The sequence below is a fragment of the Trachemys scripta genome, chromosome 2, assembly GCF_013100865.1.
Source record: "Trachemys scripta elegans isolate TJP31775 chromosome 2, CAS_Tse_1.0, whole genome shotgun sequence".
Classification (NCBI taxonomy): domain Eukaryota; kingdom Metazoa; phylum Chordata; order Testudines; family Emydidae; genus Trachemys; species Trachemys scripta.
This window is the reverse complement of record NC_048299.1, coordinates 46,582,496-46,596,281: the sequence shown is the minus strand read 5'-3', so window position 1 is coordinate 46,596,281 and position 13,786 is coordinate 46,582,496. Positions and strand designations below refer to the sequence as shown.

Sequence of the window (13,786 nt, the reverse complement as noted above, 5' to 3'; positions counted from 1 at the left end):
GTGAAAACAACTACCATATTCCATAAAACACAATCTGGAGGTCACAGTAACTGCTCTGCCAATGCTACAATGGGCAGAAAATTATACAAACAATCAGTCAGTAATGTGCTATTGTAACTAAAAGATGCAAATAGGGTTGCCAACTTTCTACCTGCACAAAACTGAACTCCCTTGCCCCGCCCCCTGATCCGAAGCCCTGCCCCTTCCCCGAGGCCCCACCTCCTGCTCACTCCATCCCCCTCTGTCGCTCACTCACTCATTTTCACTGGGCTGGCTCAGAGGGTTGGGGTGCAAAAGGGGGTGAGAGCTCTGGCTGGGGGTGCGGGCTCTGGAGTGGGGCCAGAAATGAGGAGTTCAGGGTGTAGGAGGGGGCTCCAGACTGAGATAGTGGGTTGGGATGCAGGAGGCGATGAGGGCTATTCTGGGGATATGGGCTCTGGGGTGGGGCCAGGGATGAGGGGTTTGGGTGCAAGAGGGGGCTCTGGGCTGGGGGAATGGATACAAGGGTTTTGGAATATGGGAGGGGGCTCTGGGCTGAGGCAGTGGGTTGGGGGTGTGGGAGAGGGTACAGGCTCTGGACTCGGGGTCTGGGTTCCAGGGAGGGGCCAGAAATGAGGGGTACATGGTGTGGGAGGGGGCTCTGGGCTGAGGCAGACAGTTGGAGTGCGGGGGGGTGAGGGCTCTGGCTGGGGTTGTAGGCTCTGGTATAGGGCCAGGGATGAGGGATTTGAGATGCAGGAGGGGGCTCAGGGATGGAGATGAGGGGTTCGGAGTACGGGCGGGGGCTCCAGGCTGGGGCAGGGGGTGGGGTGCAGGGGAGTGGGTGGGAGGGCTCCAGCTAGGTGTACAGACTCTCGGGTGGGGCTGGGAATGAGGGCTTTGGAGTGTAGGAGGGTGCTCTAGGCTGGGACCGAGGGATTCGGGGTGCAGGCTCCGGGCAGTGCTTACCTCAAGCATCTCCTGGAAGCAGCATCATGTCTCCCCTCCAACTCCTACCTGGAGGCATAGCCAGGCAGCTCTGCACACTGCCCCATCCGCAGGCGCCAACCCTGCAGCTTCCATTGGCCGTGGTTCCTGGCCAATGGGAGCTGCAGAGTCAGCGCTTGGGGCAGGGGCAACATGTGGAGGCCCCTGGCTGTCCCTATCCATAGAAGCCAGAGGGGGGACATGCCACTGCTTCCGGGAGCCATGAGGAGCCAGGGCAGGTAGGAAGCCTGCCTTAGCCCTGCTGCGCCACTGACCAGATTGAAAACTGGACACCTGGCAACCCTAGATGCAAATAGCTGTGGTCCCCCCTACCCCAAATTCAAGTCCAGTAACTCAGAGAGGAACCATACAGCATCAAAAGAGAGCATGTGATGCAGTTGCAAAAAATGTTAATATATGGGGTATTTTAACAGCAGTGTCGTATGTAAGACACTGGAGGCAATTGTCCAACTCTATTTGACACTAATGAGGCCTCAACTGGAGTAGTGTGTCCTGTTTTGAGTGCCACACTTTAGGAAAGATGTGGACAAACTGGAGAGAATCCAGAAGAGAGTAACAAAAATAATAAAGGATTTAGAAAACCTGACCTCTGAGGAAAGGTTAAAAAAAATGGGCATGTTTAGTTTTTAGAAAAGGAGGCTTAAGGGAGACCCAATAATAGTCTTTAGTTAAAGAAGATGGTGATTAGTTGTTCTCTATGTCCACTGAAGATTAGTTGTTCTCTATGTCCACTGAAGATAGGACAAAAAGTAATCAGCTTAATTTGCAGCAATTGAGATTTCAGTTAGCTGTTAGCAAAAACTTTCCAACTCTAAGGATACTTAAGAACTGGGATAGACTATCCAGGGAGATAGCGGAATCCCCATTATTGGGAGATTTTTTAAAACAGGTTAGATAAACACCTACCAGAAATGGTGCAGGTATATTTGGTCCTTCCTCAGTGCAGCGAGATGGACTAGAATGATGATACCTCAAAGTCAATTCCAGCCCTACATTTCTATAGTTCTAGGTAGGGCTGTCAAGCGATTAAAAAAATTAATCGTGATTAATCACACTGTTAAACAGTAATGGAATACCACTTATTTAAATATTTTTGGATGTTTTCTACATTTTAAAATATATTGATTTCAATTACAACACAGAATACAAAGTGTACAGTGCTCACTTTATATTTATTTTTATTACAAGTATTTGCACTGTAAAAAACAAAAAAAAATTATTTTTCAATTCACCTAATTCAAGTACTGAAGTGCACTCTCTTTATCATGAAAGTTGAACTTACAAATGTAGAATTATGTGCAAAAAACTGTATTCAAAAATAAAACAATGTAAAATTTTAGAGCCTGCAAGTCCACTCAGTCCTACCGCTTGTTCAGCCAATCGCTGAGACAAACAAGTTTGTTTACATTTGCAGAAGATAATGCTGCCCGCTTCTTGTTTACAATGTCACCTGAAAGTGATTACAGGCATTCTCATGGCACTTTTGTAGCTGGCATTGCAAGATATTTACATGGCAGAAGCGCTAAAGATTCATGCGTCCCTTCATGCGTCAACCACCATTCCAGGGAACACGCGTCCATGTTGATGACAGGTTCTGCTCAATAACAATCCAAAGCAGTGCGGACCGACACATATTCATTTTAATTATCTGAGTCAGATGCCACCAGCAGAAGGTTGATTTTCTTTTTTGGTGGTTCGGGTTCTGCAGTTTCTGCATTGGACTGTTGTTCTTTTAAGACTTCTGAAAGTATGCTCCACACCTTGTCCTGCTCAGATTTTTGGAAGGCACTTCAGCTTCTTAAACCTTCGGTCCAGTGCTGTAGCTATCTTTAGAAATCTCATATTGATACCTTCTTTGTGTTTTGTCAAATCTGCAGTGCAAGTGTTCTTAAAATGAACAACATGTGCTGGGTCATCATCCGAGACAACTATAACATGAAATATATGGCAGCATGCGGGTAAAACAGAGCAGGGGACATACAATTCTCCCCCAAGGAGTTCGGTCACAAATTTAATTTAATGCATTATTTTTTTAATTAGCGTCATCAGCATGGAAGCATGTCCCCTGGAATGGTGGCTGAAGCATGAAGGGGCATACGAATGTTTAGCATATCTGACCCATAAATATCTTGCAATGCCAGCTGCAGATGTCTGTTCTCACTTTCTGGTGACTTTGTAAATAAGAAGAGGGCAGCATTATCTCCTGAAAATGTAAACAAACTTGTTTGTCTTAGCAACTGGCTGAACAAGAAGTAGGACTGAGTGGATTTGTAGGCTCTGAAGTTTTACATTGTTTTGTTTTTGAGTGCAGTTATGAAACAAAACAAAAAATCTACATTTGTACATTGCACTTTCACAACAAAAAGATTGCATTATGGTACTTGTATGAGGTGAACTGAAAAATACTATTTCTTTTGTTTATCATTTTTACACTGCAAATATTTGTAATAAAAAATAATATACACTTTGATTTCAATTACAACACAGAATACAATAATATATGAAAATGTAGAAAAACATCCAAAATATTTAATAAATTTCAATTGGTATTCTATTGTTTAACAGTGTGATTAAAACTGTAATTAATCACGATTAATTTTTTTGAATTAATTGCTTGAGTTAACTGCGATTAATTGACAGCCATAGTTCTAGGATTACCACTGCAATTCTGTACCCAAAAAATGCTCCATGTACTATACTCTGCAACTCACTTCTTGAAAAAATTTAAGAACAAAAAACCAGCAACCAAAGGGCACATGAGCCAACCCAGCTTTTATAGCGGACTAAAATGCACAAAAAATTACAATAGTATTGAAACATAAGGACAGCTAGTTGATAAAATTCCTCACTATAAGCAAATCTTTTCTAAGAACCCAACTCTTCTTTATACTGCACTGAATAAGACCTGACCCTGCAGACTTTTATATTTATGCAAGCAAATTTTACACACCAGAGTAGTCTAATTGACCTCATTGGGTTCAGATTTGTTTCAAGATATGTAAAAACTCCTGCTTCCTTTGGCACAGCACTGTAGATTTTCTTAAGTAGGAATTTCTGTTAAAAAATCCAGTGCAAGGCCTTCATCTATTTAGACACCATACTAGGAGGATCAGTAGCCGCAGAAAACACTAAGGACCTACAGATTAGACAGTGGGAAATAATTCACCCAGATTTCAGTGCTATTATGGAATACCAGATTAAAGCAGGAAATAGCCATTCATAGATGGTGACTGAGATAGCTACAGCACTACAAAGGTGGCCATAACCTCAATATTTCCTGATACTATTGTCTTCATTCTGACCAAAGGAGTTACGAGGCACTCAGCAGTATGGGCAGCAAAATATGTGAGGAGTAAGGAGCTAGAACAGACTATAGGAGAAGTGGTATCAGGAAGAAAGATAGCAGTTTATCTTTGTATATCCAAGGCAGCTGAGCCTTTCACCATTTACTGAGGAGTAGAGAATGTGGCACCAACCTTGCAGGTGCCCCATGTCAGCTGGGAAACCCCAAACACAGTCCAAAGGGATTTCAGTGCTCATGCATAAGTTCTACCCAGGCAAGCAGCACAATCACAAATAACCCCCCCCCCCCCTCCCGAGAGGTGAACTTGCACATGGACACCTGATGTTAGCTGACAACATACAGGCATTGTAGATCTTTGGAAAAAATGGATCACTTATGATCTGTCTGGGCATCTCATGTCAGCAGCCAGTGGGGCCCTGGGCATGCAATAAATCAACGGGAACACACTCTCTTCCTGCTAGTAGTACAGAGCTCCCAAGGAAAGTCCATGGGAATTTATCATTGACTATCCATGCCACAAGAGCGCCACATTGTCAGGTACAAAGCCACCCAAGTGTGTCCACTCAGCACAGATAATTTTCAGTATTCATTGTTGCACGTGAGCTGGTATGAAAATGCTCTGTCCCTAATTATAACAAGTATTAGGACTTTCTCAGGGTCACTGTGTGGTGAACATGTTCCTTCAAGAGCCAAGATTCATGCATATTCCACTCTGATTGCTAGCATCCCATATGTGTGAGAAGATACGGGAGTAGGGAGTATCCAACATCGCCTCCAAGGGTCAGGAGCACATGATTACTGTCGAAGGGGCTCGGTGCTGACTTAACCCCCTGCAGAGGGTGAGGTGGTTGTTGCTCACCACATTAACTGCACTCAGGCTCCCTGCCACAACTCCCTGCCTCATCCCATATTCCATGGCATTCACCAAAAAACTAGTCAGCAAAAATCAGATTCTAATTGTGACTGCATGATACTAGCTAGACACTAACAATGACTCCTGTTTTGGCAGGATGCATCTCCTCAGTTGCACTCCTAGGTTGCCAAATGTCACTTTCTCTCCAATAGACCACGTCTCTCTCTCTGTCTCTCTCACACACACACACACACACACACACACACACACCCTTGTCATCAACCCACATGGTCACACCCATTATGTTGAATGCATAACCAAAACATACACCATTCTGAGGAAGCTCATTATAGGCTCCTTCAAGTCTGACATGTAGAGAGTCCTGGTTGAATACCCCATAGACAGAACAACTCACCCATTATGACACACGGTTCATCCCACGCCACCTGCTGGTTCATGCTGTGATACAATTTTCAGCTCTTCTGTGCTGCCTCAAGGAGTGCAGGCGGAGGAACAGGCACAGAAGTACAGCTGATTGATCCAAAGCAATTTGGGAAATAGGCATGCTGATAAAAACCTCCTTTGACTGTAATTCACTCCCTGTAGATGGCCTGGCAATTAATGAAGCCCTCTGCATGCATTAGCAGAGCTCTAATGAATTGGTTTGAAGGAGCCTGATATTGAGGACCAACATATTCCCAGTCCAGTGCTTGCCCAGCACAAAGAGAAATGCTAATACCTTCAGAAAGCAAGGTATAGTGTGCCTCTGCCTGTCTAGATTTACTCTCTGACATGAATGCCAATACATCACGAAAAATCTAATTTGGATCTTCTATCCAGCTGAAAGCCCTCAAAAGACTCCATGTCAGTCATTTCTAGCACCATTATGCGTCTACCATCAGCTCAGACTCACTGCCTCCTATCATATTCTGCAAGGCAAGTCAGGCTTCTTCAAAACCGTACTTTCATCACCAGTGAAAATGCCTTGGCATATTTCAACATGACCCTGAAGATCACCCACAAAAACTCATACAAACCAGCTGAACAGATAGTTATGGTTCCATAGTTCCACACCACCCTGTAGCCCTGCCCCAAAATACCCTCCTAATAAGCATAATGACACCATAGCATTTTTTTAGCCATTATCTTAGTCCAAGGATAACGGCGCTTGCAGAATAACACTACAAGGCTGAACAAAGTGTGTTCCAGACAGGCCAGCTGCCATGTCAGACTAATTCACTCACTACATTAGAGCATCAGGTCCCTCCTGCCAATGTACCCTTTAGTGTTACTACTCATGCTTGGACTACACAGGTAAAAGGACACATGGAGAAAAGGGACACAATGACAAAATGCAAATGGAAGTCCATTAATTGGCGAGTGTAAAGCAACACTTGCTGGAATGCTAGCTACTTATCTAAGGCAAGCCAGCAGACAATAAGGCCAGTTACTCACTAATTACCTAACTGATATGCAAGTATGTCCAGAACTCGTCACTAACAGGCTTTTGAGAACACAGAAGATTTTTAGCATCTAGTGTGTTAATTTCTCAGGTCACAGCTCTTAACAGAGATCTGTGTGAGAACTGCAAGCTAGCAAAGATGCCTAGCTGCCCTAGCTCTTTGGGATTCATAGATTACAAGGCCAGAAGGAACCTTTAAGATTATCTAGTCTGTCCTCCTGAAGAACAAAGGCCACAGGACTTTCTTGAACTAATTCCTGATTGAATTAGAGCATGTCTTCTAGAAAAAAACATGTAATCTTGATTTTAAAAATTCCGGTGATACACACTCTACCACAACCCCTTGGTAAACTGTTCCAATGTTAATTACCCTCATTGTTAAAAATGTTCACCTTATTTCTAGTGTGAATTTGTCTTGCCATTAGATCTAATTTTATCTTCATCTACAAGATTGACGAGCCCTCTTATCAAATTTATTTTCCCTATTGTAAGTATTTATAGAGTGGGATTAAGTCACTCCTAACCTTCCTTTTGTTAAACTAAACAGATTGAACTCCTTCAGTCTATCACTATAAGGCATGTTTTCCAATCCTTTAATCAGGCTCATGGCTCTTTTCTGAACCCGCTCCAATTTATCAACATACACCTCTACCTCGATATAACGCTATCCTCAGGAGCCAAAAAAATCTTACCACATTATAGGTGAAACCGTGTTATATTGAACTTGCTTTGATCCACCGGAGTGTGCAGCCCTGCTCCCCCGGAGCACCGCTTTACCGCGTTATATCTGAATTCGTGTTATATCGAGTAGCATTATATCGAGGTAGAGGTGTACTTCTTGAATTATGGACACCAGACCTGGACACAGTAGCAGTCAAGTGCCTTGACAAGATAATCTGTCTCAAATGTTCTCAGTGAGTATTAATATATTTTACAAGTACATGATCCCATAGCCTCACTAAAGTCTCAAGAGGAAGGTAGTCATATATTTAGCACTGCAATCTCAAATTGGAACATATCCCACCCCCTGAAGCAAAATTCATGCCATGGGACTCTGCTTTGATGGCAAGTTCTTCCTTTGGTAAGTTCTTCAGCATTTAGTGGTCAGAATACCTGCAAGATTGCTGTCTGTCTGTACTTGCTTGTTATTCTGGCAGTCATGGGCAGTGGGTATTGTTGGCTGGGGGAGGCTGCACGTGGCCCAGCCCACGCCCTGCCCCCAGGACCACTCCTGCAGTTCCTGGTGCTCTGCCCTGGCCCAGGCTGACTGGGGCTTGGCCTGGCTGGCCTGCCTCCCGCAGGGACTCGAAATGGCTGGGGCTGGGACCGCACTGCCTTGCTCTCGGCCCATGCCACCCAGCACTCCAGGGCTGGGGGCACTGGAGCTGCACTGCCCGGTGCTCTGGGGCTGGCCTCGTGGAGTACCGGGGCTGAGGGCGTTAAAGCCATGCTGCCCAGCCATCTGGCACTGGGCTGGTGACTGCAGTGGGGATGCTGTGGGCTCCTGCATGGGAGGGAGGGCAGACTGGGAGAGGTGGGGCCTCGGGCACAAGGGGAGGGGCCGGGGGCTAGCCTCCCCCAACAGCCAGGTCACTGGCCACCCATGCTTGCAGTAGTGTTAGCAACATCATCAAAAAATGACTAGTTGTAACAGAACACCTATTTGTGGGTGAGGCATTAACAGTGCAGGAACTGCTCCCTCAGTCATCTAAATGATCCAGTCTGGATTCTGCCCCATTGTTAGCCAGCCTTCAATGGAACTGGGAGCGGGTGGTGGTTCTTGCGAGACAGCACTAAATATCATATTGCTTCTGAGACGGATGGCAATATGAGTAAAAGTGCATCGCCATCACGGAGAGTAAAATAAAAGAAGGAAGAGTAGCGCCTCATGTTTATATATGCTCAGTGAGCAGAGACTAGCTGCCCTGAAAAATCATCAGCAGATCCCTGATTCAGCAGGATGCTAGAGACACAATAATATCAGAAATGGACAATGCACATAAAACTCAACTGCCATTTCTGGCACAGAACTCAATCCCTCTGTTGTAATCAGACATGGTGGCAGACACATTGGCAGACCACAAACCCAGGGCTGGGTTTAACAGAGAATATATGGTGTACTCGCAGCAATCCAGAAAATGCCTTCAAATTTATAGCCTAATTTTGAGACAATCCAATAGGTTGAAAGCACTGAGGAAGTATGGGCCAAAGACCGCAGTGCTTCATGATGTGTAGCCTTGACACTAGCACAGTCTGTTTTGACTGCCAACAACGGATGCAACCATTGATGACAAAGATGCAAGTGCTTGTGTAGTCCAAATTGTGACAGATAACTCCCTCCATGTGCAAAGGTGTAATCAACGGATTAAGCATGAACCACTGTCAGCATCAATGTGCACTATATTGATGTAGAAAGCCTGTATCTATTTTAAATTAAAGCCTATAGTAGGGTATCACACACCAAGGTGTAGGCAGTGCAATCTAGTGCATGGAGCAGGAATCTAGCCTAGTGGTCGGAGCAGAATCAGAGGGCAGAACTGGAGGTGTGGTCAAGAGGCAAGCCAGTGGGCAGAGACAGGAGTTCAGAAGCAGGCAGGAATTAGGGCTGAAGCAGAGCAGGCGAAGGGTGGAGCAAGGGCAGGACGGGAAGCAGGTCTGGATATAGAACATGGTGAACAGCCACCATGCTGCTGTTATGACAGGGCTGAAATGGTGATCATAGAATGTGAAGGTTGGAAGGGACCTCAGGAAGTCATCTAGTCCAACCCCCTGCTCAAAGGGGGGCCAATCCCTAGGCAGATTTTTGCCCCAGATCCCTAAATGGCCCCGTCAAGGATTGAACTCACAACCCTGGGTTTAGCAGGCCAATGCTCAAACCACTGAGCTATCCCTTCCTCTGTTGGCTCTTCTGACCAGGCTGGGAGCACAGTCTCTTAGAGCTTGTCTACACTAAAATGTTACAGTGGCACCAGCATAGCAGCGCTGCTGCAGCACATCAGTGTAGATGCTACCTATTTATTTATTTATTTCTGCTTCTTGCATTAATTTCTGATGTCTATAACTGAAGATCAGACTGCCAAATACCTTTACTCCATACCTGACACCAGCCATATTGAATGGTAACACACGGTGAAGAATGCAGAAACAAATGTATATATTGGACCTACAATGTTCTTGTTTAAATAAATAAAAAAAGTGAGGAGTGAAAAAATACTTTCATTCAACATTATCTAATGTCTGTCTTACCTTCCTATTGGTCCCAGATCTCCTGAATCCTGGCTGCCAGCTTCACTCGGGGTGCTCACTGATTTCGAAGAGGGAGACATAGGGGTTGGGACTAAATAATGAAAATAACAGGTATCCCATGTTAAATCATGCAGCGACTGCACTGATGAAGAGCAGTGTCAGACAAATCAAAACCAATCAACCAAATGATAGTGGATAAATGATTAGGAGAGTTTGAAATGGTGAAAGCAAATAAGGAAAGGAAAGGAAAAGAAAAGGAAAAGAGTCAAGTGAATTTTTAAATATTTTTGGAAATTTTAAAATTATAATGAATTTAGACAGATCTGAAAGGCAACTCTAATTCTCTACATAATTGATGTAGGGATACTGTGGAAGTAAAGCAACACTGTTGTTTCTTTTGCTAATTTTAAATTTGATTTGTAGAAGATTTTTAAAAATCAAACCTCTTTGTTTATTTGTTAGAAATCTAAGTGAACTCTTCTGCTAAAATCAAATGGCACGCGGCAATAAAGCAATTACATTTGAATTGAAATTAAAATCTATTGAATGTGACCTGCGTTTCTTTATGTAAATCAGATCCAAAGTAAAAACAGAATGGGGAAATCCAACCAGGTAAAAAAAGCCTCTCCCAGAAGCAATGAGAATGTATATGAATGTATTGTTGTGGTTGGGTTTTTAGGTAATTTCAGTTGCAGAGTGTTACTGTTTCTGTTTGGGGGCCTGATCCCAACGTCCACAGAAGTCAGTGAAAGACTTTCATGGACTTCAATAGGCATTTGATCAGACCCTGAGGCATTATCCTTTACTTTCAGGGGATGGTATATTTCGTGTGTGTGTGTGTGTGTGTGTGCACACACACACACACACACATATGCAAAGACAGGTTTGTCTTACTAAGTAGGAAAGGAACAAATTCATAAGAGTTAAAGCTCTTAAGTGTAGAAACAATAAATACAAAAAGTAAAAAAAAATATTTGTTAATTGTCCTTCAGAAAGAAAGAAAGAAAGAAAGAAAGAAAGAGGCTGAGATGTCGCCACTCCAGATTTAATGCAAGTATTCTTGAAAGCAGTCACATGGAAGAAAACACAGAAGGATTTTAATGCACAGTAAAGATTTCCATTTGGTTTAAATCATGTGCATTTTCCTTTTACATTTAACAGAGTAAAACTTTTAACTATTTTGTTATACCCTATAATATATAATGACAGACCTGTCAAGAGACTTGGATTTTCCATTTGGTCAAATCTTTCACACATATTCTCACTAGGGATTGGCAGAGAAATGACTAGAGTATGAAAAATTAATTCATTTTCATGACAGCCCCTTGGCAGGTACAGGCATGCAGTGGTTTTGCATCTTTGGGTATGTCGACTCTATGGAACAAGGGTGTGATTCCCAGCTCACACAGACATACTCGGGCTAGCTCTCATCGAGCTAGCATGCTAAAACTAGTACTGTAGCCAGGACAGCACAGGAGCGATGGCAGAGATTAGCCATGCTGAATACATACCCATGGGGTTCAGGCAGCTTTGTACGTGTCATGGCTAGCCCCATGTCGCTGCTCTCCACTGCCCGGACTACCCCATCTACATTACTGTTTGTAGCACTCTAGATGATGAGAGGTAGTGTATGTCTGCACAAGCTGGGGATCACATCTCTAGCTCCAAGTGTAGATGTAACCTTAGTTTTAGGTAACTCCAGAGAGAGCTGGATATTGTATACATATCCAAAGGGACAGGATTACAGCTGTTAATGTCTTTTGATTGAGATAAGATGGGTGAGGTAATATCTTTTATTGGACCAACTTCAGTTGGTGGACAGGACAAGCTTTCAAGCTTCAGAGAGCTTATTTTCGGTCTGGGGAAGGAAACCAGGCTGTTCAAGTTAAATACAAGGTGGGACAGATTGTTAAGCACAAGGGGTTCAACATGTTGTAGGAGACCACTCTCATCTGTTGTAGGACAACAGAAGGTTAGCAGGCAGCATGGTGTGTTACAACTTGTCGTAATGGTCCATAAAGCCAGTGGCTTTTTTAAGTCTGTGGCTTTTAGTGTCCAGCAGAGTTATGACTTTAAGCGCCTTGTCTAGTCTTTTGAAGGTGTTGTACAGGTTTCCTTTGAGGGTGAGGACTAAGAGGTCAGATATGGAGTGATTACTTTGTGAAAAGTGTTCACCCACAGATGATAGAGTGTTTTTTTCTTTTATCATTTTTTTGTGTGAGTTCAAGAGCATAGTGATTGTCTGGTTTCACCCGCATTGTTGTTGTTGGGGCAATTGATACACTGGATGAGGTACACCATATGTTAAAATAGGCATGTGTAGAACTCACGGATTCTGAAAGGTGTATTGTGGGGGTAGTGATCATATTAGCAGCGGAAATATATATGCAGGTTTGGCATCTGTTGCTCTGACAGGATCTGGTGCCACTTTGAGTTGGTGTCTCCTGGTCTGTGGTGTCTTCTGATGATGAGCTTAGCAAGGTTGGGGAGTGTTTGAGGGCCAGAAGGGGGGGGAGGGGTCAGGAAAAAAAAAAATCAGGGTATGCTCTCCATCAAGTATGAATTGCAATTGTTTGATATCCCATATGGGTTCCAGTGTGGGGTCATAGGTGACATCTACGGGTGTAAGGTCGGTGGGTTTTTTTCCCCCCTGTGGTAAAGCAGGTTCTCCCAGGATATTTCAGTTGCCCATTCCATTATGTTACCTACTTCTCTGGTGGAATGTCCTTGTTTGGCGAAGGCAATTTCGTGTCCTAAGGTCTATCCCAGACTTTCTCTCTGGAACATATTCTGTGGTATCTGAGTGCCTGGCTGTAGGTAACAGATTTCTTGGTGTGTCTGGGGTGGTTACTGGATCTGTGGAAGTGAGCGTGATGATCTGTGGGTTTATTGTATAATAGATGTCTGTTAGAGTCCATTGTTGAAGCTAATCATGGTGTCCAGGAAGCTGATGCTGGTGTGGGGAGTATTCTAGAAAGAGTTTAATGGCTGGGTGGTGATAGTTGAAGTTGTGGTGGAAATCTGAGGGAGTTTAGGTCATCTGTCCAGAGGATGAAAATATCATTGATGTACTTCAGTTATATCATTGGTTTTGTGGTGTATTTTTCCAGAAATTTTTCATTGAATCATAGAATATCAGGGTTGGAAGGGAACTCAGGAGGTCATCAAGTCCAACCCCCTGCTCAAAGCAGGACCAATCCCCAACTAAATCATGCCAGCCAGGACTTTGTCAAGCCTGACCTTAAAAACATTTAAGGAAGGACTGAGGGACTTTATGAAGAGATTTTGATTGTCAATATATACTGGCGAAAGGAAATGCTATTGTTTAACAAGAATTAATAATTTTGTATGTTAAATTAAGGTTCTCTGGATAGTGTCATAGTAAACATTATTCATTCAGGATAGGAAGTTGAACTACTCTGCAATGGTTTTATGTGCGTTTGGTTGGTGGGTTTAGTGTGCGGTTGCTGGGTGGTGTTAGTGGCCTGTGATATACAGGAGGTGAGAGTAGATGATCTAGTGGTCCCTTCTGGCCTTAAACTCTATGACTCCATGTGCAATAGACAGGACATAATAATTTTGGGGATCCTTAGTAGATAAATATTTATATTTTGTGATTTTTTGCTATTAAAATTACTGTTAATTTGCTTTTATAATATCTCTATATAATATACAAAATGCATTTTCTGATAAGTTAAAATAACCTAACAATTAATTGTCAGACAATTCTTTCAGAATTTGATACCTCATTGCTGGAATTACAGCATCATAATTTATTAAAATAGGGACACATTTCTGTAAGTTTTAGTTGCTTTCATTTAGGAACTGAGGCCCCAGTTCACGAGAGCACCCCTATTCAGGACAGCACATAAGCACATTCTTAAGTGCTTTCCTGAATCAGGGCCTGAATGCTTTGTTGAGCTTTTGGATGTCC

The 13,786-nt window shown here is 43.4% G+C and overlaps 1 protein-coding gene across 3 annotated transcripts in view; it reads right to left on the bottom strand.

The window, feature by feature from the left end:
* The window catches only part of DYNC1I1 (dynein cytoplasmic 1 intermediate chain 1), a 245,094-nt gene that overhangs the window by 207,860 nt on the left and 23,448 nt on the right, over positions 1-13,786 (bottom strand). Inside the window, exon 4 of one of the 3 annotated variants that reach the window (XM_034760492.1) lies at positions 9,853-9,994. In XM_034760492.1, coding sequence (XP_034616383.1) covers positions 9,853-9,994 — 142 coding nt within the window. The remainder of the gene's footprint in view (positions 1-9,852; positions 9,995-13,786) is intronic. The other 2 variants (XM_034760494.1, XM_034760493.1) reach the window with 2 other exon arrangements.